Genomic DNA, 25,605 nt, shown 5'->3' with positions numbered 1-25,605 from the left:
GATCATTTTGGTTGCCCTTTTCTGAACCTTCTTCCAACGCTACAAAATCCCTTTTTAATGTTATGTGACCAGAACCGTACACAGTATTCCAAAATGTAGATTTGTATAACAACGTTGTTATATTGGCACAGGTTTATTTTTCATTCCTTTTCTAAGGTTTCTTTGCATGGAAATTTGCCCTTTTCACAGCTGCTGGGTTGACATCATTCTTGAGCTATCTACGACGACCCCAAGGTCTCATTCCTGGTCAGTCACAACCAGTTGAGGTCCTATGAGCGAATATGTGAAACTAAGACCTTTTTGCCCTGATATAAGGACAGAGGAGTATAATGGAGGCACAATGATACTGAGACGTTGGGAATTTAGGGCAAAGGAAGGATTTGGCAACAATTAAACAACATAGACTCAAATGCAATAATAATTAAGGAAATTGTTTTGTTTACTGTTCACTTGCCACAAATACATTACAGTGGTTGTGGTGTGTGTGACCTACTGTTCCAAAGTTTCATTTCCAATTCTTACTAATCCATTTTAGAGCCATAATACAGATAGCCATGTTTTAAAAATGCACACCTCTATCATTAAAACAACAGGTGCATATTTATTATTTTGTACATTGTACTTCCTTTATTTAAAAGAGCAGTTTCAGGGGCACATGGAGAACAGCACAGAAGACCCTGAAGGAGGAGTGGTGGAAAAGGACCAGGTACTTCTTTATGGTGTCCTGTGGGCAGCAGGTGGGAGTTGTATTGTGTGTTTTTTTTTTTTGTTAACATGGTATGTATTTAATTAATTTCAGGTTATTGTTATATTGTTTAAACAAGTAATCAGAGTGGCTTTCATATCCAGAAGTAAAAATATAGAAACCAAGAATACACACACATCCTACACAGCAACCAGCATAAAACAATATGTTAAAGCAGTACAAATCAAATATTTAAAAGCTATTGACATGTAACTAAGATGGGGACAGAGGAAACTTCACCCAGGGGACAGATTCCTTAAATTGTGTACCATCTTTAAAAAGGTCCTGACTTTGATGTCTACAAATCAAATACCATTAAAAATGTGCCTCAAATAGGTCAATATGGACAAGTAATGTAGTATTTTAATGTAATGTTCACTTCACTGCCTCTTTGCCTTAGAATGAACAACATTAAAAATATAATTTCATTTTTCTATACCTTTTAACTTGCAGCAACACATACCAACTGACCAATCAACAGTTTTCAATATTACGGTGAGAATGCAAGTTTATCTTACTCATCAGCAAATTTATTTTTGGCTTCTATTAAAAACCTTCAGCACCTAGTAACAGTAAAATCTTCAGGTGCTTCAAAAATCCCCAATGTCACTTGCTAACATCAGCCAATAGAGGGGGGAAATTCTCTCGAGAGTTAATCCAAACTAATTCTTTGGAATTAAGGGTGGATGATTACTATCAATCACCAGGGCTCATGTTTAAGCCAAAAATGCTACAATTCACTGAGCACATTGTGTGAGACAATGCCATTTTGGCAAGAGCTGAAAGGGCACAACAAAAGGTTTTACAGAGGGAACTAGAGTCAACTTCAATGGCTGGATGAGTGTGGTTGAGAAGCACAAGCTAGAGGTGTCTTGTAAACTGGAACAGTAAATTCAGCCTACACCTTTTGCATTAGGCTTTGCCAGGTTGGTTCTGTTTCTGCAGTTGAAGTACAGAAGAGAAGCCCCCCACCAGCGAGGAACACCCCAATACACATATTCTTGGCCTCAAATTATAAATGGCCTGTTCTTTTACCTACTCTACTTGTTTATTTAAAATATTTAAATATTGCATTTCCTTGGCTCAAAGCAGTTTATGTAAAAGTACCACAACACAACATAAAACCACAATAAAATGAGACTAGCATACTTTTAAAAGCAAACAAGAAATTTAAAATAATTCAGCAGCCAGCAGAACAACAGAGCAGCTGTTTTTTTTAGGCTGTTAAGAATGTTCTGTGTACATGTTAATATTGTACATAGGATATTGTTAAGTTACTGCTTTATTGCTATACGTAGCTCACCCTGCGACCATTGGGTGAAGGGTGCATAACAAATATGCTAAATAAATAAATAAGTAACCACGTGGAAAAAGGGATTCACAGCTGCTTTGAAAGTTCATAAAGAGCAGTGACTAGTGAAATGATTCTCTGTGGAAAGCTACCCATGACGGATGTGAGTCGATCAAAGAGGAAGATGAAAGCTGGTCCTATCTTGTAACAAGTAAGAAGTGGCACTGAAGCTATGCCACTGATACCCTGTCTGCAACCACATGGTTGTATGGTGCTGACTGAATTGCCCTCTGCTACTGTACCTCAATAATAACATGCAAGTGGAAGCTTCCCCTATCCCGTGACCCCAATTTTCACCCAGTGACAGATAGACAGTTCCAGCTAGCAAACTGAGAGGAAGAGCAATCTACACCCCAGATCTGCCATGCTGGAGGAGGTGTCCAGTCCTGCCTGGCTCTATCAGAAGAGAAGCCCCCACCAGCGAGGAACACACCAATGCAGCCACCCAAATGGAAAGCAGAAGCTACCACTGGTGATATCTCTGTCAATGAAAAGTCTTGAAATGGAGCATTTGGGGAGGGGGACTTGGCTGCTGGGCTGCTATAGGCTCTGCTGGGTCCTGCTATCACATGACAGCAATTAGACTCAATCTAAGCCTCTCTATAACGCCTGCCTAGAAGTTAGGACAGTGAAGGGGCATTTTCCTTACCTACCCACCCCTTTCTGCCCTGGCCAGTCAAACTGGTAGGGCTGAGGAGCATACAGGGCTAGCTGTGTTACCCCATCAATCCCCACGCCAGCCAATGAGGGATTAGGATTGTAGCCTGCCTCACAGGTCTTGACTTCCAAGGGAGATAATTTGACAGCCTTAGGGACAATAGCATAATGCCATACAAATCTATGGTGAGACCGCATTTGAAACACTGTGCACAGTTCTAGCTGCCACACCTCAAAAAGGATGCTGTAGGGTTGGGAAAAGCTCAGACAAGGGCAACCAAGATGATCAAGGGGATATAGCAACTGCCCAATGAGGTAAGATTGCAGCAATTGGGACTTGTTCATTTAGAAAAAAGGCGAGTGAAGGCTACAGGATAGAAGCTTATAATACGATGCATGGCATGGAGAAAGTAGACAGAGAACAGTTTTTCTCCCATGTTCTTATGAATATCCAAGGAAGCTGAATGCTGGGCAATTCAGGGCAGATTAAAGGAAGCACTTCTTCACACAGCACACTGTTAAACTATGGAACTCACTCAAACCGGAGGCAGTGACAGTCACCAACTTAGATGGCTTTAAAAGAGGATTAGACAAATTCATGGAAGATAAGACCATCAGTAGTTATTAGCTTCTGAATACCAGTAGCTAGAAACTGCCAGAGGAGAGAGTGTTCTGGTGCTCAGGTGCTGCTTCTTGGTTTCCTACAGGCACCTGGTTGACCTCTGTAAGAACAGGATGCTGGCCTGGATGGGCCACTGACCAGATCCAGCAGGCTCTTCCTGTGTTCTTAATGGCTGTAAAGTCCTGCTTCTTGCTGCTGCTGATTTCATCTAATGCAAAGAACGTAAACAGTGTAGCTCTTAGTAATAGTATCTTAATCAGAAAGGAGTTAATGTGGAAAGAAGTGACCAGGTAAGATATATGGATTTGATGCTATGATGGGCTGTAAGCACTAGCACCTAGAACTGGGTGCAGATGATCACAGGCAGCTGATGCAGTTGCTGCAGAAGCGATAAAAGATGTTATTTTCTCTTCCTATTCATCAGGGCTTCCTCACCCGCTGAACAAAATGTGAACCACACTTGTGTAAGAGTTGGATTGATGCAGTAACTGGAATGGCAAGCAAAACGGTTAGCATGATTACCTTACTGTGTAGACCCATATTTCTGAAGGTGTCAGGAGGAAGAAAACAGTTCCACTGGCTCGGTTGTAAGTAAAACTTAGAACTGGCTGGATCAGAGGAGGATAAGGAGGTGGCAGAACTGTGCATAATGTTTCCCCATCTTGAAGTGAGAATATTCTTAAACTTTGGAAAGAAAACAGAGAGCAAACAGAATTTTTTTAAAAACCAAAAACTATAGGTCAACTATTATATACATCAGTGTTTCCCAAACTTGGGTCTTCAGCTGTTTTGGGACTATAATTCCTATCATCCCTACCACTGGTCTTGCTAGCTAAGGATGATGGGACTTGTAGCCCAAAAATAGCTAGAGACCCAAGTTTGGGAAACACTGGTATACACTTTAAAAAGAACTCTTTTACATTGCCATAAAAGGGCCCCATATATGCAGTCATCTTTATTTATGAAACTGCTTTCAGTTTTAGATACTAGCATAAGGATATTATGGCTACAGTCCAATACACACTTACCAGGAAATAAGTCCTCCTGAACTCAGTGGGGCTTACTTCTGAGTAGATATGTATGGAATGACTCTGAACCATTTGCTTCAGAGTTATATCATCCAGATAGTAATATATTTATTTTGGAAGGATCACAATGTGTTCACACTGGAAACAGTAAGAATTTGCTTTTTAAGAAATCTGTTTTACAGAAATCCCAACATTTCAACATACCTGTTGTCAGCACCCATAGCAACCACCCTGCTGGACTTCTCATGTGCACTACAGACGTAGAGTTTAGTTATTGGACTGTTGAAACGAGTCCAAAATGTAGTAAATGAATTCAGGTCATATATATGAAGATTGCGGGGAGAACAGCAGTACAGAAAATTATCATCCACTGTGCCAATCCAACGTATTCCTTCTTTGAATGGTGATATGCTGGATATAAAAGAATGGTATTATAGGCCAGATGTGAGCTGAAGAAAAGTGCTGGGAGCTGGAGTTAGGAGTAGATCAGCCATAAAACACCTGGTGTCAGTGAAGTTAACTTTTCATTCAAAGAAACCAAAACAGTGCAGGCCTAGTGACCACAGCAACTCTTCCCACTAGGTCTTGCTCCAGTGAGGCAGTTTTGAGGACTGAAGGTACCCGCCTTCCCACTGCTCTCTAAGGATCCTCCCCAGGATCCTTCCCCAGTAGCCTAAGGCTCTGTTGTCTTGTCTCTCTTTGCTCCACCCTCTTCATTTCTCTGCATGTTCTGGGGGACCATGGGGAGGGAAGCTGGTCGCAGCAGGAGGTGGGGGGGAGATTCTCTGGCTTCTTCAGCAGCCTGCCTCCACTCTGCCTCTGCTTCTGTCTCTAATTCTGGACTGCTCTCTGACACAGCCTCTTCCTGCTCACTAAACCCTGTTGCCTCTTTAGCTTCCAATATCTCTTCCTCCCTGTCTGCTCCCTCTGACCACTCATTGTCTTTCCACCACCAATCCCCTGTCTCTGAGCCTTCTTCCCTTGGGGGTTCCCCAGCTAGTGCCTCCCACCACTTCTCTGCACTCAGCCAGTCCATGGTTGAAAATCATGACATGACACTCTTGGAAGCACATCATATTCATTAAAATTGTCCTCATCATCCACATTATGTGCAAATACTGATGCTAAGTCGATGAGGACAACATCATTAGTCAGTTTGGCACATTTGTCAAACAGCCAGCAAAAAGAAGGAACTTTGTAACAATAGGTAATTACTGTTTGTATCATATGCAAATATAACAGAAAAATGCTACTATAAGCAATATATAACACCAGCTCCTACAAAAGCCATTTAAAAGTCATTATAATTACCGTATATAATTTGTTGAACGATTTATAGTGAATTGTACAAAGTAAGTGATGCAATATCTTTAACAATCAATATATTCAGGGGGGAGAATTTTAAAACAAATTCATAGCATAATCCTATACATGTTTACTCAGACATCAATTCCAGTGAGTTCAATGGAGCTTATTCCCAAGTAAGTGTGCATAGGATTACAACATTAGTATTTTAGAAGCTATATGAAATGCTAGTCAACCTCCTGGTGTGTAAAATGTATGAACTGGATGCAAAGGTACCCTTCCACCTCCAGATATAAACCCATATATTTATAAATTAGGGAGTACTACCTTGTTTAAACTACCTGTAAAAAATGTCCATTGTATCAAATGACCAGAGTTTGACTGATCCATCTAGAGATCCAGAGATAAATAAAGAGGAAGAGTTTGGGTGCAGCAGCAGCTTTGTGACAGTTTTCAAATGACCTTGAAATGTGTGCAGCAAGGAGCCTTGGTCACTCCAAGATTTTACTGGGTAAAAAGAATAACAGGAAAACACGAAATTAGTAAAGCTGTAACAATTCAGTTATGATTACAGAGTTGGATCCACTGGTTTTGTTATTGAAATCAGTGTTTGAAATTGGGTATGTCAACCCCTTCCTTTTATGATGGCTTCTTTAGTTGCAGTTTTAGGATGTTAGAGAGGGTGTGATATGCTTTCCACTTCTGTGCAAGGAAACTCACCTGGATCGCTCTATCATGTCACTATTTGCTTGGCTAAGGAGGACACTCCAGTCTCCAGCTTTGCGCTGTTCTGTCAAGATCTATCCTATGTTTAGTGCTTGAATTACAAGGGGAAAGAGGGGATCTGACTTGCTTCCTTACTTTTTATGACAGTTCCATAAACTACTTTTTTAGAAGGCTGTGGATGGTTTGGCTGAAAGTGTGAGGAGTTAGGAGTGGGATTTGGGGATTTAAGTAGCTTGGGTTTTGAGAAGTGCAGAGAAAGAGATTTGGTAGAAACTCCTTCTGTACATTGTACAAAGACTTGGATCCAACTCTATATCTGCAAATTACTCTCCAGTAGTTTTAACAAACACAATGTAAGGTCATAAAATTCAAAAGCTGAAAGACACCAGAGTGACATCTAGCCTGGCTTTATCGTTGCAATATCTTTCTTGGATCTAAGCCATAGCCCCAAATAATTCTATCTGCACACATCCAGTTTTAAATTCTACTGATAACAATCTCCAAATCTAAAGTCCCAATTAGTGAATGCTGCAGGAGGTCTATATCTCATATAAGTAGTAGATAGTTCTAAAATCCAACAGACAAATCTGGCCTGCTTATAAATCCATTACAGTGGTGCCCCGCAAGACGAACGCCTCGCAAGATGGAAAACCCGCTAGACGAAAGGGTTTTCCGTTTTGGAGGCGCTTTGCAAAACGAATTTCCCTATGGGCTTGCTTCGCAAGACGAAAATGTCTTGTGAGTTCCTGCGGGGTTTTTCCCCCTTTCCCCCCCTTTTCCTAAGCCCTAAGCCGCTTATCAGCTGATCCGCTAAAAGCCGCTAAACCGCTAATAGCGCTAATCCGCTAAGCTGTCAATGGGCTTGCTTCGCAAGACGAAAAAACCGCTATACGAAGAGCCTCACGGAACGGATTAATTTCGTCTTGCGAGGCACCACTGTACTGATTTGGTACTAAGTATTCCTCTAAAGAGTTAACAGTTGGCTTGTGACTCATGAATTCCAAAATTCTTGTCTTAATTTTTTTTGGGGGGGATGGGGTGGGAATCTATACTTCCATAACTGATCTCTTTGTGACTGTGTCAAAACTGAGAACTTGGACTAAAGAGAAATGTTTTATCCCACCGTATTATAAATTTCACTGTTAGCAGAGTAGTCACAGCAGCAAGAAAGCAGTTTTCCTGAACTGGCAAGTGTGGCCATAGTGTCTTCTGGCTCCATGAGCAATAGAATCAGAGCCAATTCAGGGCCTATTTACCTTTCTAATAGTGCATCTAGTTATTTTTGTACGATCTACCATTGGTATTTCCATGTGGAGATAGTGCAGGCTACATTGCACCTTGTGATCTATCATCCACTGTCCCCATTAAGTTTCTGGCTTTCTTGTGTGGAAGCTTGTATTTCGTTAAACTCTTCCTTATTTCTTGCTGCTGCTTTAGCACTTAACAAACTTTTCATTGGTAACTTGTGGTTTTATATTTATTGGCAGCCATCCTGAGCACTTTGAAGGAAAGGCAGGATGTGGATGGTTTAAATGATGTATAAAATAATACATGAAATGTATTAATTTGGTTGAAGAACTACCTCCTGTACTATTTAAAACTGGCATTGTGTGATTGTCAGAGGCCCTTTTGGGGTCTCCTCTGACAAAAAGTTCATTATGCAGCGATGTGGTAAGCAGCCTGCTCTGTGGTGGCAGCCCATCTGCCAAGGTTAGTGCCAACTGAAAACTTATGGATTTGCCCAGGGTTCTGCTGGTTATAAGTTTCATAGCTTCAGACTGGAAGGATGAAGTCTGCCCTGCTGTTATAAAGAATATTTTTTAACCATGGTATTTTAGTTGCTGTCATTTAAGTACTGCATTGTATTTCACTGCTGAGGTTTAATTTTATGAATTTACTGCATGTACCCCTCCAGAAATCAGTGATGATAAAGGGCAAGATAAAAATATTGTAAATAAGTACAATTTCACATTTAAATTAACAGTAACTGGAGATTTAAACCCTTGTATTTTTTTTCTTAACAGCAATAAAATGTGCCATAAAATAAGGAGATAAGTATGAAGATAACATTGGAATATTTGCAGCTTCTCTGGGACAACTTACTTTCATTGCCTTTGCAGGAAGTAACCAAAACATTAACGTCAGATGAGTAGACACAAGAGGTAATTTCGCTTGTATGTGCATTTGGTATCTCGAATAGCATTTTCCCATTGATGTTGTAGCAGGTGAAATGGCATTCAGAAAAGCAGTAGTATCTTTGCATAAGGACATCAAAATCCATATTTGTGCACCACCTTTTCCCCATGTGTGGATATTCTCTACTGCATTAAATATATATACACATAAATAAAACATAGCAATGTGAAAATACTGTGGGAATTATTTGAATCTGATAAAAAGAGAAAATCTGCTAGAACCAGATGTTTTATATGAACTGTCACTACTGAGCAAGACATATATGGCTGGATCCAATGTGTGGCTTCTACAAATGGAAGGGCTGCTTCTGTCTGTGGAAAGGACACCGAGATCCAATGGTGGAAGGAAAGAAGCAATTCACACAAATTCTCCTTTTTAGCTGCAGGAGCCAGGGTCACTTCCTCAGCACAGTTTTTCAAGCATCACCAGGGGCTACAGAGGTAAGAAGGAATCAGCAAAAACCACCTCCTCCCTTCCTCCAGCCAGCTGGAGCATCACATGAACCAAGATCGCCTCATGAAAACTCTGGACCCAAGACATGGATGCAACCACACACTGCTAAACATATTGCATACTATTATTTATTTATCAATAGGCCCAGAAAGGTTCACATCAATAAAAATATAAAACAATATTCTATAATTGAAATCAAATATAATACAAACAATATCTGCAACAAAACAATAAAAAAGCATTAAATTGTTCGTCATTCTATAAAAGTCTGGCAGCAAAATATCACCTAACATTTCACTCCACATCTCTGCCCAAAGCCTGCCAAAAGATCTGCTCAATGGAGCTTATCCTTGGCAAGCGTATAGGATTTCAGCCTAAGTAAACATTTTCATTCCATTTGCAAAGCTGTGAGCTAAAATAGAATTTGTGTAAGCCTTTTTTGGGGGGGCGGGAAACTGTTCTGAACCTGAGACACCACTTTAGCTAATGGGGCCTCCCGCTGCGGCCGTGCCATCAGAGCACGATTTCTGTTCTCATCCTGAAGCAAAGTTCTTAACCCGAGGTACTATTTCTGGGTTAGCAGAGTCTGTAACCTGAAGTGAATGTAACCTGAAGCGTCTGTAACCCGAGGTACCAGTGTGTGTGTGTGTATGTGTGTGTATAATTATATATGTGTTTGTGTGTGATATTTCATTATATATATATTATCTATGTGTCTCTTCCTCTCCTCAGTCACTTAGTTCCATTTCGTCTCTTAAGCTGTTGCCCTCAACATTATTATGGTTATGAGGAGGCTATTGGGAAAGGGGTGTTGCTCCCTCATGTATATTCTAAACAATGTTTGCATATATGCAAACCTCAGGTTACTCTGAGTCTGCTGACACCTCTTTGCTTGTGTGTGAGTGATATTTTGGCTGCAGCTCCACGAGCACCAGAAAGCTTGAATCACAAATGGAAAGGGTGATACTTTTCTCATAGTTATACTTCCATATATTTGTATATTCCAACTCACATACATGAATTGTGATGGGTTGCATCAAAGAAATAAGGTGCACAGATACAGGCATCTGGGTCTGCGCTGTTTAGTCTAAATGCTCATTCCAAAATTCAAACAAACTCATGTACCTGGGGAAGAGGCCATAATTGCACATTGGATAGATGTTAGATTCTTCTGAGATCCTCTTTTCTTTAAACTTCCAAATCTAAAATAGAAAATATTATAAACTTATTTGAAAAGCTTAAATAGCAACAGTTGGAAATTTAGAAGTTTCAGACGGCAGTCCTATGGACACTTACTTGGAGCGCTGTGAGATTTATCTCCAAGTAAATATGTGTATGATTGAGCTGTGCTGAAATCTTTTTGGCAAGGGATTTACATTTCAGAAAGTGTGCTATTTTGTTTTTTATTAGAAAGGACACTGCTAGAACCAGACGGAAGAAATTCTCATGTTCTTTTCTTTTTTTAAATTTTTTTTAATTAATTTTCCAATACAAAATAAAAACAAACAAAGCAATATACACACATAAACAAACGAAAACATATAAACATGTATAGTTTCAAATCCTTTTTTTTCATAAACATTATTTCTCGGACTTCCCCTTACCTCCCCATCTCTGCATCCCTATTTTTAAATTTTTTCAACAACCCTCCACATCAGTTAAATAATTACTTATTTTCTTTTTAAATTTCTTCTCATAATTAATCAGTCAGGTACAGCTGTAATTCTAGATTTTCCTTTCCCTTGCCATTTTAGCACTCATCTATTTTGTTACAGTTCTTAAGATATACTTTAAATTTCTTCCAGTCTTCTTCCACCGTCTCTTTCTCTTGGTCCCGGATTCTGCCAGTCATCTCCGCCAATCCCATAAAGTCGATCACCTTCGTCTGCCATTCTTCCAGTGTGGGTAGTTCTTGTGTCTTCCAATACTTTGCTAAAAGAATCCTTGCTGCTGTAGTGGCATACATAAAGAATGTCCTATCCTTCCTTGACACCAATTGGCCGACCATGCCCAGGAGAAATGCCTCTGGTTTCTTATGAAAAGTACATTTAAGTACCTTCTTAATTTCATTATAAATCATTTCCCAAAAGGCCTTAATCCTTGGGCAAGTCCACCAAAGGTGAAAGAAGGTACCTTCAGTCACGTTACATTTCCAACATTTGTTATTGGGCAAATGGTAGATTTTTGCAAGCTTGACTGGGGTCATGTACCATCTATAAATCATTTTCATAATGTTCTCTCTTAAGGCATTACATGCTGTAAATTTTATACCGGTGGTCCATAACTGTTCCCAGTCAGCAAACATGATGTCATGACCAATGTCTTGTGCCCACTTAATCATAGCTGGTTTAACTGTCTCATCTAGTGTATTCCACTTCAACAGCAGGTTATACATTCTTGATAAATTCTTAGTATTGGGTTCTAACAGTTCTGTTTCTAATTTTGATCTCTCCACCTGGAAGCCAAATTTCCTGTCTTGTTTAAACACCTCCATTATTTGGTAATAATGAAGCCAGTTCCGTACCTTAGTCTTTATTTTCTCAAAACTCTGTAATTTAATTTTTCCACTCTCTTGCTCTAAAATTTCACAATATTTTGGCCATTTAGATTCCATATTGAGCTTTTTCACCTCCTTAGCCTCCATTGGTGATAACCACCTAGGAGTTTTATTTTCCAGCAAATCCTTATACCGAATCCAAACATTGTATAATGCTTTCCTAACAATATGGTTTTTGAATCCTTTATGAACTTTTACCTTGTCATACCATATATATGCATGCCAACCAAATGTATTATCAAACCCTTCTAAATCCAAAATGTCTGTATTCTCAAGAAGTAGCCAATCTTTCAACCAGCAGAAAGCTGCCGATTCATAGTACAGCCTTAAGTCCGGCAGGGCAAACCCCCCTCTGTCTTTTGCATCAGTTAATATCTTAAATTTTATTCTGGGCTTTTTGCCCTGCCAGACAAATTTAGATATATCTTTCTGCCACTTCTTGAAACAGTCCAATCTGTCCACGATCTGTAATGTCTGAAACAAAAATAACATTCTAGACAATACATTCATCTTAATTACAGCAATTCGGCCTAACAAGGAGAGCCTCAGATTTGACCATATTTCTAAATCTTTCTTTACCTCTGTCCAACATTTGTCATAGTTATCTTTAAATAAGTTCACATTTTTAGATGTCATATTAATCCCCAAATATTTTACTTTATTTGCCACCATTAGTCCAGTTTCACTTTGAAACCTCTCTCTTTCAACATTCGTTAAGTTTTTCTCCAAGACTTTGGTTTTTTGCTTATTCAACTTAAATCCTGTTACCTGACCAAAAACTTGAATTAATTCTAAAACTCTTTTCATACTAGTGTCTGGCTGTTGTAAAGTCAATACTAAATCATCTGCAAAGGCCCTCAATTTATATTGTTTGGCTCCGACCTGGATTCCTTTAACCAACTGGTCCCCCCTAATCATATTTAACAAAACCTCCAAGACAGATATAAAAAGTAATGGGGATATTGGGCACCCCTGTCGTGTCCCTTTTTCTATAGAAAGATCTTCAGTAACCACATTATTTACAATTAACTTTGCTTTTTGTTCAGAATATATTGCACCTATACCATTTTCAAACCTTTGGCCTACCCCCATCCCATGGAGATTCTTCTTCATAAAACTCCAAGAAATATTGTCAAAAGCTTTCTCCGCATCCACAAATATTAATACAGCCTTCGTATTAATATTAACTTCTAGCAGTTCTATAATGTCAATTATATTTCTTTCGTTATCTGACATGTGTCTCCCAGGGAGAAAGCCGGCCTGGTCCTTATGAATCTCCTCCACCAACACCTTCTTCAACCTTTTTGCTAAAATGTCAGCAAATATTTTGTAATCCACATTAAGTGGATTATATATAGGGCGGTAGTTCTTAATCTGATTCTTTTCAGTCTCAGTTTTTGGTATAAGTGTAATAAATGCTTCTTTCCACGATTCGGGTGCCTTTTTCCCCTCTAAAATTTCATTACAAACCTCCTTCAACGGTTGTACTAACCATTCCTTCAAGGCTTTATAATATCTGGAGGTTAGTCCATCTGGTCCTGGAGATTTCCCTAATTGCATGTTTTGAATGGCACCCTCAATTTCTTGTTCTGTTATTTTCTCATTCAAAACCATCATACTTTGTTGTGAAATTTTTTGTAATCCATATTTCTTAAGAAACTCATCTATTTCTCCTTCATTCTCCGGCCCTCATGCATATAGTCTTCTGAAATAACTCTGAAAACAATTACTAATCTCATTTGGTTTATAAATGTTCTTTCCTTCCACCTCCAAGCTTGTAACTGTGTTCAATTTTTGTCTCTTCCTCAATTGCCATGCAAGAAGTTTCCCACATTTATCTGCTGATTCAAATGTCCTTTGTCTCATTCGCTTAATTTTCCATTCTATCTCTTGATTCATCAGTTCCATATACTGCATCTGGTAAAACTAAATTTCTCTCAAAATCTCATGAGACTTTGGTTTAGACCTCAATTTCTTTTCTCCTTCTTTTATTTTTTCCAAAATCTTATCTTTCTTCTCATTTTGTTTCTTCCTCTTCAAAGAATTCTGTTGTATTAGGAAACCTCGCATCACGGCTTTACTTGCGTCCCAAATTACTCTTTTCTCAACATCTGTCTTCAGATTTATCTCAAAATAATCTTTCAAGGTTTTTGGGGCCTTTTTACAAATCTCATCATCTCTAAATAGGGTGTCATTCATTCTCCATCTGAAGGAGCCAGCTGTTGTTAATTTCATCTCCATCTTTACGGCATTATGGTCGGAGCATGTCTTTGGGCAGATTTCTACTTTTTTTTATCTTTGGAGCCATCCCACTAGTAACCCATATTTGGTCAATTCTTGTCCAGGTCATTTTTGCTTCAGAGAAAAAGGTTCCCTCTCTCTCGAGAGGGTTCCTTGTTCTCCAAATATCAATCAGGTCCATATTATCAGTCATTTTAAAGAAGGTCTTTGGTAATCTCCCATCCTTAGAGACCACCTGTCTTTGTGCTTTGTCCATGTTTGTGGAAACCACGCCGTTCATATCTCCCAACATAATTACATTGTAATCCAAATAGTCCATTAAAGTCTCATGCAACTTCTTAAAAAATTCTGCCTTCCCTTCATTTGGTGCATAAATTCCAACTGTCAAAAATTTTTCTCCTTGAACTTGTATTTCAATTGCCAAAAATCTTCCTTGTTCATCTTTAAAGATTAATTTTGGGGCCAACTTTTCCTTTGCATAGATCACCACTCCTCTTTTCTTAACTTTGTCTGATGAAATAAATTCCTGTCCTAATCTTTTGTTTATAAGCAATTTTCTATGTGCCCTAGTCACATGAGTCTCTTGTAAGGAAATCAAGTCCAATTGTTCTTTTTTCAGAATATGAAAGACCTCACGCCTTTTTCTGGGAAGGTTCAATCCGTTACAGTTCCAGCTTAGAAATTGCAGAGCCATTGTTATTTAGTTGGTTACTCTCCAGCTGCTCCCTGCAGCTGTTCTTCTTCCGTCGGTGATTTAAGTCCAAATGTTAGATTCCCAATGTCTGCTTTTGGAGTCAGTTCCACAACTCCTTTTATAAGGTCCTCCTCGTTCCTTTCCAGGAATTGTTCTTTATCTTGTACTGTTCTTATTTTGACTTTCTTTCCTTTGTAGCTGAAAGACAAACCTTGTGGGAATTCCCACCTGAAAGGTAGATTGTTCTTTTTCAGCAAGTAAACCAGGTTCTTGTAATGAGTTCTTGCCTCCAGAATATATTTAAGGATGTCCTTGTAAATCTGCACAAAGGCGTCTTCAATCTCTAAAGATCTCTGATAATGTAGGTTTAATATTTTATCTCTTTCCTCTTTAGATCTTAAAGTTATCAGACAATCCCTTGGGCTCTTTCTATTTTGCCTCCTGCCCAATCTGAAGGCAGCTGTTATCTTAAATTCTTCTTCCTCCGAGTTTACCTGCCAAAATTCTGAAAATTCTTTTGTGAGAAAGTCCACTAAGTTGTCTTTTTCACTTTCAGGAACCAATCTTAATCTTAAATTCCTCTCCTTCCTCTGCATCTCCCACAAAGACAAGGCCGCCTCATGTTCATCCAACTTTTTACAGACTGGTACTAACTTCTCCTGTGCAGTTTCTGCAGTAGTTTTAGCTTCCTCAGCAATTTTTCGAGTTGCAGCGTTTTCTTCAATCAATTTGTTTATGGTTTCTGTATTAGATGTAATACTTTTAGTGTTCAAATCTAATTTTTTTGAAAGTTCTGTCAGCTGTTTAGTATTTTCTGTACTCTGCTTTGTCAAAACTTCTAAAGATTCATTTATTTTAAGTAATGCTTGTGTCACTGGATCCATAGGTATATTTGTCACTTTTTCCTGCCCAACTGCACCTGTTGGCAGTGTACTTGATATTGAGCCCCTTTTCTTTTGTGCAGCTTTAGCTTTAGATCTTGTTGCTATCTCTTCTGCTGGGCCGCTCATGTCCCAAGGTCGTTCCCACAGGAGCAGCTTTTGAATGGAAAAATCCACTGACTTGTTTTTTAACAGTCTGTATTGCAACTGTTACCCTTCAACCCTCTAGAGGGAGTAATTCAATGTATCCAATAGGCAAAAAAGACAAAGAAACAAGAAATCCCCAAAGAGAGAAAGTTTTTAGCAACAATCTTCCAATATATACAAACTATCAATTTGTAGTTTCAATAAAGTCCCAAACTTGTATCAAATAATGTCCCGGCTTTGTAACAAATTTTATCTGACAGTTCACCTTCTCAGTGCTTTAGTCAGGCAGTCCGTTCCCAGAGTCTAAGACGGCAGAAAACTTTTCTCCTTTACTTTTTTTCATGCAGGTTAAACCAAATCCACCTCTCTTCCCCCTTGCTCCTGCTTGCTAGGGGAAAATTTAAGTTCAATGTCAAAGTTAGGCAGTTCAAATTTACTTTTCTTCCAATTGCAGCTTTGTAATTTCGTTGCTTTAGTTGTCATGCAGTCCGGAGAAGGCAGACTTCCTTTATTTTTGCCTTTCCCGTTTTCAGCCAAATTTCAAGCAAAATTTTGAAAGTCCCAGTAAGCTTTCCAATCCTACTTACGGGTATTCAATTTCGGTTCCAGATTTCAGGAAGGAATCGGCGCTCTCCGCCTATGGCGACGCGGCTTCACTCCACGGGCTGGGTAGCGACTCTCAGCACCGCGCGCACCCCCGATGCCACTCCAGAGCCTTTAAAAAGGCTCCTTTACAGTAAAGGGGGGCGCAAATGGTGCCCGCCGAGTCTCCTTGTTCACAGGCTTCCGCGCCTGTGATTTTAGGGGTCCCCGCTTCGCCGTAGCGGTCAGACCCGAACTCGTGAAGTAGTCCTCCTCCGGAGCTCAAAGGGAGGACCGCCATTAAGCGCTGGCGCCGACCGGAAGTTCTTTTGAAATAGCAATATGTATTATATAATTAATGGGGGAAACCCCCCCAAAAATCTATTCTCAAAAATCTTTTATTAGCAGGCAAAGTATTCATCAGAGAGCTGCAATGATAGTTTTACAGGTTTCTGTACCAAACAAGCATTAAAAGATTTTTCTTCTTCTTCAACTGAATCCACCTAATTCAGTAATTCAGTAGAAAAAGAATAATAAATATTTATGTGGATCAGAAATCAATATTAATTGTTCAATAGTTCAGTAGTTTTTGCATGATCTGCCATCCACCAAGTGACATAATAGAAGTGTCCATGGAATAATAATGCATATACACATAACTGATAAAATCTGGATTCCAGCGAGTGATTCACAAAATAAGAGACCTCATATATCCTGATTTTCCTGATCAGCACCCCTAAACATGCAACTTTCATGTTACATTAATTTGGTGTCATGCCTTCAAACTTAATGCAGGAAAACATAATTCTAGTGTTCACGCACCTATGTCCACTCTGCTGAAGACTGACTGGCAACAATGCTTTCAGCACACCTCTTTATGGAATTGATGCGATTAACCAGCTTCCAAGATGCCTTCTGTCTAAAATGTTACAAGGATTGTTTTGTTTATGCCTGAAAGTATCCAGTGTTGTAAGCTGCCATGGAATCATGAACATGACTATTCAAATAATAAACAAACCAACAAACAAAAAAGCAGGGTTTGCCAAACTTATTGGGCCTGTGGGCAAATTTTGAAAACACCATGGGCACCCACCACAAAACGGCATTTCTATAACAGGTGCCATGCGGGGAGTAGGCTAGCCTCTCTCTCCTCTTTTGCCCTGGTCATTTTTGAATTTTACTACTCGCTTTGCCCAGGCCTCTGTATTGTTTTTACATCCCTTCAGAAGGGAGCTGTTTCCAGAGGAATAACTGTGAGGGGTGAAAGACTCTGTGTTGGACATCAGAGGATGGCTATCTCTACTTGTCTTGCCCCTCCATCCAGCCCTAAAAGCCTTCAGAAGGGAACAGCTGCCAGAAGACCAACTGTTGCTTAATTTTTACTTCATCTACAGATAGGTAGCCGTGTTGGTCTGCCATGGTCAAAACAAAATAAAAAAATTCCTTCCAGTAGCACCTTAAAGACCAACTGAGTTAGTTCTAGGTATGAGCTTTCGTGTGCATGCACACTTCTTCAGATACACTGAAACAGAAGTCTACACTGAAACAGAAGATACACTGAAACAGAAGGGTTGAATGATAGAATTTTTTTACTTCATCTATTAGTAATGTGTATGTTAATTTAAATGTTTAGGTCAAATGAACTGTTAATTTCTGGCGATTTGTTTGTGTGTGTTATGTTGCATTGTTATTATATGGCTTACTATGTATTGTTGTTGTATTTTGATTTGTTTCTGTGAACTCACTGTGAGCACAGATTTATTGTGGGGAAATGTGGCTTATAAATAAAATGGCAATGGCAATACCTTTACTCCCATGATTCCTCCACCGATGAGTTCATCTCTCACTGGGTTGAATGATAGAAAGGTTAACCGTCCAAAACCTGGATTTTCTACTGAACAAGTCTCATTATAATCCTTGTTGTAAACCTTAAAAAACAAATACTGATGTCAAAGATCTTGTATTTTACAAGATTTCAAATTACATCTAACGTTAACTCTTTTTAATGTGCACATACTTTCTTTCCTTGTCAGTAAAAATAAAGTGGGTTCTAAATTATTATTATTATTATTATTATTATTATTATTATTATTATTATTTCTGCATTATAATTTAATATTATTACTATTACTGCATTATAATTTAGTATTATTACAATGTCTGCATTATTATTTCCATGGCCTGTTTAATTTGTATCCAAAATTTATTTGCGTTCTCATGCTTTCACCATAAATGAGGGGGGGAACCCCTTTCAGTATTAGATTCACGCTTTATGGAACTTTTTTGTTGTCATGTATCATCTGGTTATTACTATAAAAGAATTTTCTTCTATACTAGTGTACAATGAAAAAATTATGACTCCCTGTCCAGATATACTCCAAAATATCAAACATTATCAAGAATCCTAAATCTTTCCCTCAGTTTATAATACGTATATACTTTTAACCTGTTTCTTCTTGCAACCCAAAAGAAAGCAACGTTCTGCATAGTTTTGAGACAATATGTCTCCTGATACATATATACTGTATTTTTCCGTCTATAAGACGTCCTCATGTATTTTTGGGGACTCCAATTTAAGAAAATGGGGGAAGATCTATCCATGTAGAAGACGCCCCCAAATTTTGGACATTATTTTTAGGGGGAAAAAACCTAGTCTTATACACGGAAAAATACAATATTTTCAAACTCTGAATTTTGAACATCCTCCTCCACTATAGTTTGGCTTGCTGTGACAAGCAAACCAAATTGATGAGCTCAGATATGGGAGAGTCGACAAAAAATGCTATTTGGATTACCAAAGTAATAAGCAGTGTTGAAGATTCTAGCATCTTGCAAGTGGAAATAGGGACCCTCTTGTGTACCTGTCTCATTCCTATCCTCACAGAAGCATCCTCTTTAAAGGCTATTTTGTGACTGCTGTATGCTTGTATTCATTACCTTTGCAACAGTGTCTCTGAACTGAATGAAAAAGCAAATGGGATGCCCGTGTTTTCCGTTACAGAGCAAAACTGCCACTGCAATCCTAAGCATGCTTACTCAAGAGTAGTGCCCACTGATTCAGTAAAGCTTAAAGGTAAAAGGTAAAGGTACCCCTGACCGTTAGGTCCAGTTGTGGATGACTCTGGGGGTTGTGCACTCATCTATATAAGCCGAGGGAGCTGCCATTTGTCTGCAGACAGCTTCTGGGTCATGTGGCTAGTATGACTAAGCCTTACCTGCTAGTAATGTGCTAAGGCAGGTGTGGGAAACCTTTGGTCTGCCAGACGTTGCTGAACTAAAAGGGACATTCCAGAGGAGGAGCAGGTGGAGGTTGGGGCAAAGAGAGACTTATACCTATTCCAAACCCTGTTCAGCTTGGTCATGTGACTCAGGGCCCACACCTCAAAGCTTGGTGCCCTACACTTGGCATTAGCCCTTGCCAAAAGCTCCTGAATGGAGTTTGTTTGTTTGTTTGTTTTTTAATGATATTTTATTAGATTTTAAGAAAAAAAGAAAAGATTACAAAGACAACAACAAAGATTAAACACAAAAAGATTACAAAAAAAAATTACAAAAACCAAGAGTTTAACTCAAAAACAAGACAAAAAAAATCCCTCCTTTCAGATTTTTCGACATTCTTTCACTTGTTCTCCTGACTTCCTCCCACCTCCCTCTTTGTATTCCATTTAGAAAATTGTTCAGCAAATTCAGCCTTATTACTCAAACCTCTTCATTTTTTATATTAATCTCATTAATCCTTATCTCATCCTCTTGATCTTGAAAATTATTAAACATACACCATTTTGACTTTTCTGCTAAAGCCAATTATTCCTTTCCAGCATCTCTTAGTATTTCATTAGTATTACACTAATTCCATAAATATAGGTTTATTACAAAAAGCATTTCTCATTCTAAATTTGTCCCTTTTTCTGGTTCCGGAGAATGTCAGTCCTTATATCATTATATCATCCTCAGTCCGGTGTTCTAATGTCTGAGGCCCTCAGGTCACTTCTAAGCCCCCTCTGCGGGTTTTCTTGTTTCTGTTTGTAGTTGCATACATCCTTGTTCCCCGTTGGGTTCTTTTGCAATTTCTTCTCTTTCTCTTTGGGGAGCCAATCTCCGGGGAGTTCCGTGCAGTAATATTCTTCATTTCCTTTCATCCAGTTGTCCCATTCCCCGGTGATGCACTCCCCATCATTTAGTTTGTAATCCAGAAAGCAGTTATTCCAGAAATGATCTTCCACCTGTTTCACAGTCCCACCAGAGATAACACTTTTCTTAAATCCAAAATTTAGCCAGTGTCCTCCAAATTCCATTTCCCAATGTTGCAACTTTTGGTCATGTAGGACTTGAAATCTCTTTATCTTTTGAGGTGCATTCACAGCCTCTTCCATCTTTCTCTGCCCTTGCACTTGCTCTGTTAACCCAGCTTCCTGAGTAAGTTGTTGTGCGGTTTCTGTGACTGCATTTCCCCTTGGCACCTCCTTGCTGACTGCAGCTGTTATATAGACCATCTGTTGATTCATCCGAGATACTTTCTCATCCAGCTGGAGCAGTACATCATATATTTTGTCCAGGGTAGATAAAACTTCCTTTCTAGTCATTTTGTCAAGGTCAGGGAGCTAGTCCCACGGTCTATTTTTCCCAGTTACAGTGTTCTCTTTGTACACTGGCTTCCTCTAGGGGGTGTAGTTACTTTTTGGCATCCATTTTTAAAATGTAACCAACAAGGAAAAAGTTACTTTCAATTCTCAGATATTTTGTTTCCTTTCAACGTAAAACAAACAGGCAGAAGGGAGCGTTAGAATTATTTTTTCCCCTTTTCCAGTTCTATCTGTCAATTTTTCTATAATCAAATTGTAGGCATCACCGACGGTTTCTTTCCTGTCATTCCGTCCCCAGATTAGGGACAGTGGAAGCTTACTTTCTTAACACACTCTCAGCAGGATTTAAAAGTCAAATTTCTCCCCCTTTCCTCCTGCTGGCTGGGGGGGGGGTTTGATGATTAAAAATGCAGGAAATTCCCAGCTGTCAATTTACCCGGCTTTTAGCTTATAAGATCTTTGCTTTATTCTTCATACAAGGAACGGGAGGCGGACTTCCTGTTTACGCCTTCCCGTCTCGGTTCAAATTCAAAGATGTTTTTTAAGTCCAAAAGTTTCAATTATCCTACTCACGGGTTGTTGTTTAAAGTCCGAATTGTCACAGGAAAAAGGACAGCGCTCTCCGACATCGGCTATGCAGCTTCGCTCCGCAGAAGTAGCGATTGACTCTCAGCACCACGTCAACCCCCGTCTCACTCCGGAGCCCTTAATAGCGTCCCTTTGCTAAATGGGGGGGCGCAAATGGTGCCCGCCGAGTCCCACGGTCGCAGGCTTCTTCCGCCTGCGATTTTTGAGAGGGTCCCCGCTTCGCTGCAGCGGTAAGACCCGGTTTCTGTGGAGCTGTCTCCCTCTGGATCAGAGGGAATCCGCCATTGTCGGAGGCGCCGAATGGAGTTTGGAATGGGATAGTTTATGTGAGTTATGCTAGCCTAAATTACACTGGCTTCCTATAATTAGGATTGCTCTGTAAATGTTTAGAAGGCACCCACAAAATCTCCCCAAACAGGCAAAGTGGGGGAAAGGGGGGGGTGGATGCACAAGCAGAGACAGTAGATTACCAGGTACAGCTACTAAAAACCTGGAGTTTCAGGTAAATAGGGGCAGCTCAAGCAGACAACAGTTTTCATATGTCACACGCAAAGGCATGCAACTGAGCTTCAGCACTGCTTTTAAAAGTGAAATGTGGCTTTGAAAGTGAATAATTTAAAGCTGAGATGTTACACATGGAAGTGGAGCACTGAACCCTTTCCACACCCAGTTTCTCCACTCAGAACTCCCTTCTCCCCAAGCTGCTTTGAACTTAACAACAACAACAACAACAACAATTTATTTATACCCCACTCATCTGGCTGAGCTTCCCCAGCCACTCTGGGCCGCTTCCAACAAATTATGAAAATACAGTAATCCATCAAACATTAAAAGCATTTCAAACATTAAAAGCTTCCCTAAACAGGACTGCTTTCAGATGTCTTCTAAAACCTGGTAGTTGTTGTTCTCTTTGACATCTGGTGGGAGGGCATTCCACAGGGTGGGTGCCACCACCGAGAAGGTCCTCTGCCTGGTTCCCTGTAACTTGGCTTCTCGCAGTGATGGAACCACCAGAGGGCCCTCTGCGCTGGACCTCAGTGTCCAGGTAGAATGATGGGGGTGGAGACGCTCCTTCAGGTATACTGGACCGAGGCTGTTTAGGGCTTTAAAGGTCAGCACCAACACTTTGAATTGTGCTTGGAAACGTACTGGGAGCCAATGTAGGTCTTTCAAGACCGGTGTTACATGGTCTTGGCGGCCACTCCCAGTCACTCTAGATGGTCCAGAAGGATGTTATGGTTGATGGTGTCAAAAGCCACAGAGAGATCCAGCAGAACTAGGAAACAGCTCTCACCTTTGTCCCTAGCCCGCCGGAGATCATCAACCAGTGAGACCAAGGCAGTTTCAGTCCCATGATGAGGTCTGAATCCTGACTGGAAGGGATCCAGTCCTGGAGTTGTTCAGCAACCACTTGCTCAATCATCTTTCCCAAGAATGGAAGATTTGAGACTGGGCAATAGTTGGCCATATTGGCCGCTTCTAAAGATGGTTTTTTAAGAAGCAGTTTGATAACCGCCTATATCAGTGGGTCTGGGAAGGCTCCCTCACAGAGATAAACATTCACCTCCCCACGAAGCCCATTGCCCAACCCTTCCCAGCTAGCTTTTATAAGCCAGGATGGGCAACGATCAAGGAGATGGGTGGTTGGCTTCACTCGTCCAAGCAGCCTGTCCACATCCTCAGAGGTAACAGATTAACTTGACTAGACAGGACTCTAGCACTCTCCTGCCCCGGCCCTGCTCCCATGGTGGAGTCTACCTCTTCCCAAATGAGCGACTTCATCTGCAAAAAACTTTGCAAAATCATTGCAGGAGATCATGTGGACCGTACTGGGCCCTGATGGAGCAGGTGGTTCTGCTAAACTGCGAACCACCTGAAAGAGTCTCCTGCTGCTGTTTTCTGCAGATGCAACAGAGGCGGTGAAGAAGGTCTTCTTTGCCGTCGCTATTGTCACTTGGTAGGCTCAACATTGAGCTCTAACCCGTGTCCGGTCAGATTCAGAATGAGTTATCAGTTTCATTGCCCTTAGATCCGTGGAAAACCACGGGGCTGTCTGAACTCCATGCAATCAGAGAGGGCGCTTTGGAGCCAAACAGTCAATAGTCCTGGTTAACTCCACATTCCAGCGGGCCACCAGGGAATCAGCTGAAAGGCCATCAACATGGGATAAAACATCCCCTACCACTCTCTGGAAACCATTTGGATCCATTAAGTGGTGGGGGCAGTTACACTTGGGCTCTGTTACACTTCTCTGAAAGTGACATATAGCTAGTTCCATATGCTCACATGCTGCGCAAATCTTCCCTAACAGGGAAATGTCCTATTACTTTGCTGCCAGAATCTGCAAATTGTTTCTCTTCTCATGAGAAAAACCCCCCACTTGTATCAAGAATGATAAAACACAATTTTACCTTAATTGAGAAATCTTTTTGCAAAACAAAGTAGACATTATACTTCTCAGAGTAAGTGATGATTCTTGCCGAGCTGAGCTGAGACTTTGGAAACTCCAACTCTCTTCTAACTGAAAAGTTGAACACAAACAACATTTTTTTAATAATAATAATAATAATAATAATAATAATAATAATAATTTGGTAATCTAATCTAGCCTTGTAAATCAATCCACAAACATTACTAGATAGGGATAGGGAGGGGGTGAGGGAAACCAAGCTGCAAATGCACTACAGTACTAGCATGTGTTTTCATGCTGGCTACATAGAAAGGGAAGTGTTCTCCTCAGCAGCCAGCAAAGGTGTTACCACTTAGCAGGCAGGTTTTTCTAACTAGCCTTCCACCAAGTAGATCTGCAGAGGAGAGGTGGCGAGATCTGTCTTCTTCCACCAGTCCATTCAATCATCTGCATAGAATTTATGGCTTCCTATGTCTCCATGGCAAGTAGTTGAATACAAGCTCAGCTAATCCAACTGTTTTATACTATTGGCTCCATCTTCAATGGAACCACTCAGAAGATAGTCATTAAAACCAGTAGAAAATTCATATTCTACAATTCAATAGAAGAAATATTTAAAATTATATTTAACATGACTAATTTGAGTTGGTATAGGATTATGAACAATTTCATGCTTTGTATCTAGCAGAACAGAAATGGAAAAGGGTTTTGGGCACTGAATAGAGCAGATTTATCAATATAAATGACTCCTCAGCTAGAAGACCTCAAAGAACAGATTAAGATAAATGCTAGTCCAGTTTACTGAACACAATGTGTTCCCTGGAAATCGTTCATTAGACAAGCATTAGCATAATGAGTCCATAATTACCATTGTTTCCTATGGGAACATTTCTAAACTGGGAGTTGCCCAATCTCTCTCTATGGTTTGTTCCTGGTTTGGCTGCAGCCAAACATCAAAAGAGAGACAAAGGAAAAATTGATCTGTCAGATCTCTCCTGCTTTCCCTTGCTTTAGCTTAGATTCCTGCATTGCAGGGCATTGGACTAGATGACCCTCAGGGTCCCTTCAAACCTACAATTCTATGATTCTATACTTGTATCTGATCTTGCTCCCTCCCTGCATGGTTTCTTCCCAAAAATGGCTGCCACTGCCTAGCAACCACAAGGAAGGAAGGAAGGAAGGAAGGAAGGAAGGAAGGGGGCTAAATCTGCAGAGTGTATAGTGAGGTTTGGGCACAATTCTTTATATTTGGATAGGTGAATTTCCATATTGTGAGTGGACAGATTGTGGGACCTGCATGTACATACACATGGCTGTGACTTCCTGCTGAAATCCTGTAACTTTTCGTACTGCAAAATGTTCCAATTATTTATTTATTTAGCTCCACTTTTGTTGTGCTGCCCTTCCAGACGGAAGTAATGTGATATTAGGGAAACATCGCAGAACAAGTAATAATATGGAATGATGTCTGTGCAGTCTAGTATAAATCCACCACTCATGTGCTATTATTGTGTCAATGACATGTTACAGAATACAACCACGAGAGAGAGAGAGAGAGAGAGAGAGAGAGAGGTGTGTGAGGAAGAGCTGGATAACCACATTCCTGGCACCATTGTCACTGCTGCTTACCTGGACCAGGCTGGGGCAAGGTCAGAGCCATGTGGCTGTACACTCCAGTGTTCCCATTGGTTCAGCTGCGCAGCCCTGACCTTCCTTGGCAGCACCCCAGCTTGGTAAAGATAAGGAGCAGTGGCGTAGGTGTCAGGAGGGTGGTTCCAGGGCTGTGCGTGTGGAGGAAAAACTTAAAACATGTTGCAGGGTTCCCAAAAATAGACCAGA

General features: G+C 40.1%; 1 protein-coding gene across 1 annotated transcript in view; it reads right to left on the bottom strand.

The window, feature by feature from the left end:
• LOC309336500 (uncharacterized protein) overlaps positions 1-25,605 on the bottom strand; it is an 86,523-nt gene that overhangs the window by 54,163 nt on the left and 6,755 nt on the right. Inside the window, exons 6-12 of the mRNA XM_081852331.1 lie at positions 23,768-23,877; positions 17,991-18,113; positions 10,209-10,285; positions 8,538-8,755; positions 6,050-6,215; positions 4,608-4,814; positions 3,898-4,059 (exon numbers count right to left, since the gene is read on the bottom strand). Coding sequence (XP_081708457.1) covers positions 3,898-4,059; positions 4,608-4,814; positions 6,050-6,215; positions 8,538-8,755; positions 10,209-10,285; positions 17,991-18,113; positions 23,768-23,877 — 1,063 coding nt within the window. The remainder of the gene's footprint in view (positions 1-3,897; positions 4,060-4,607; positions 4,815-6,049; positions 6,216-8,537; positions 8,756-10,208; positions 10,286-17,990; positions 18,114-23,767; positions 23,878-25,605) is intronic.

Source organism: Podarcis erhardii (genome assembly GCF_964252035.2).
Source record: "Podarcis erhardii genome assembly, chromosome: 2".
NCBI classification, from domain to species: domain Eukaryota; kingdom Metazoa; phylum Chordata; class Lepidosauria; order Squamata; family Lacertidae; genus Podarcis; species Podarcis erhardii.
Note: the sequence above shows the minus strand (reverse complement) of the source record. Positions and strands in the feature narration are given on the sequence as shown.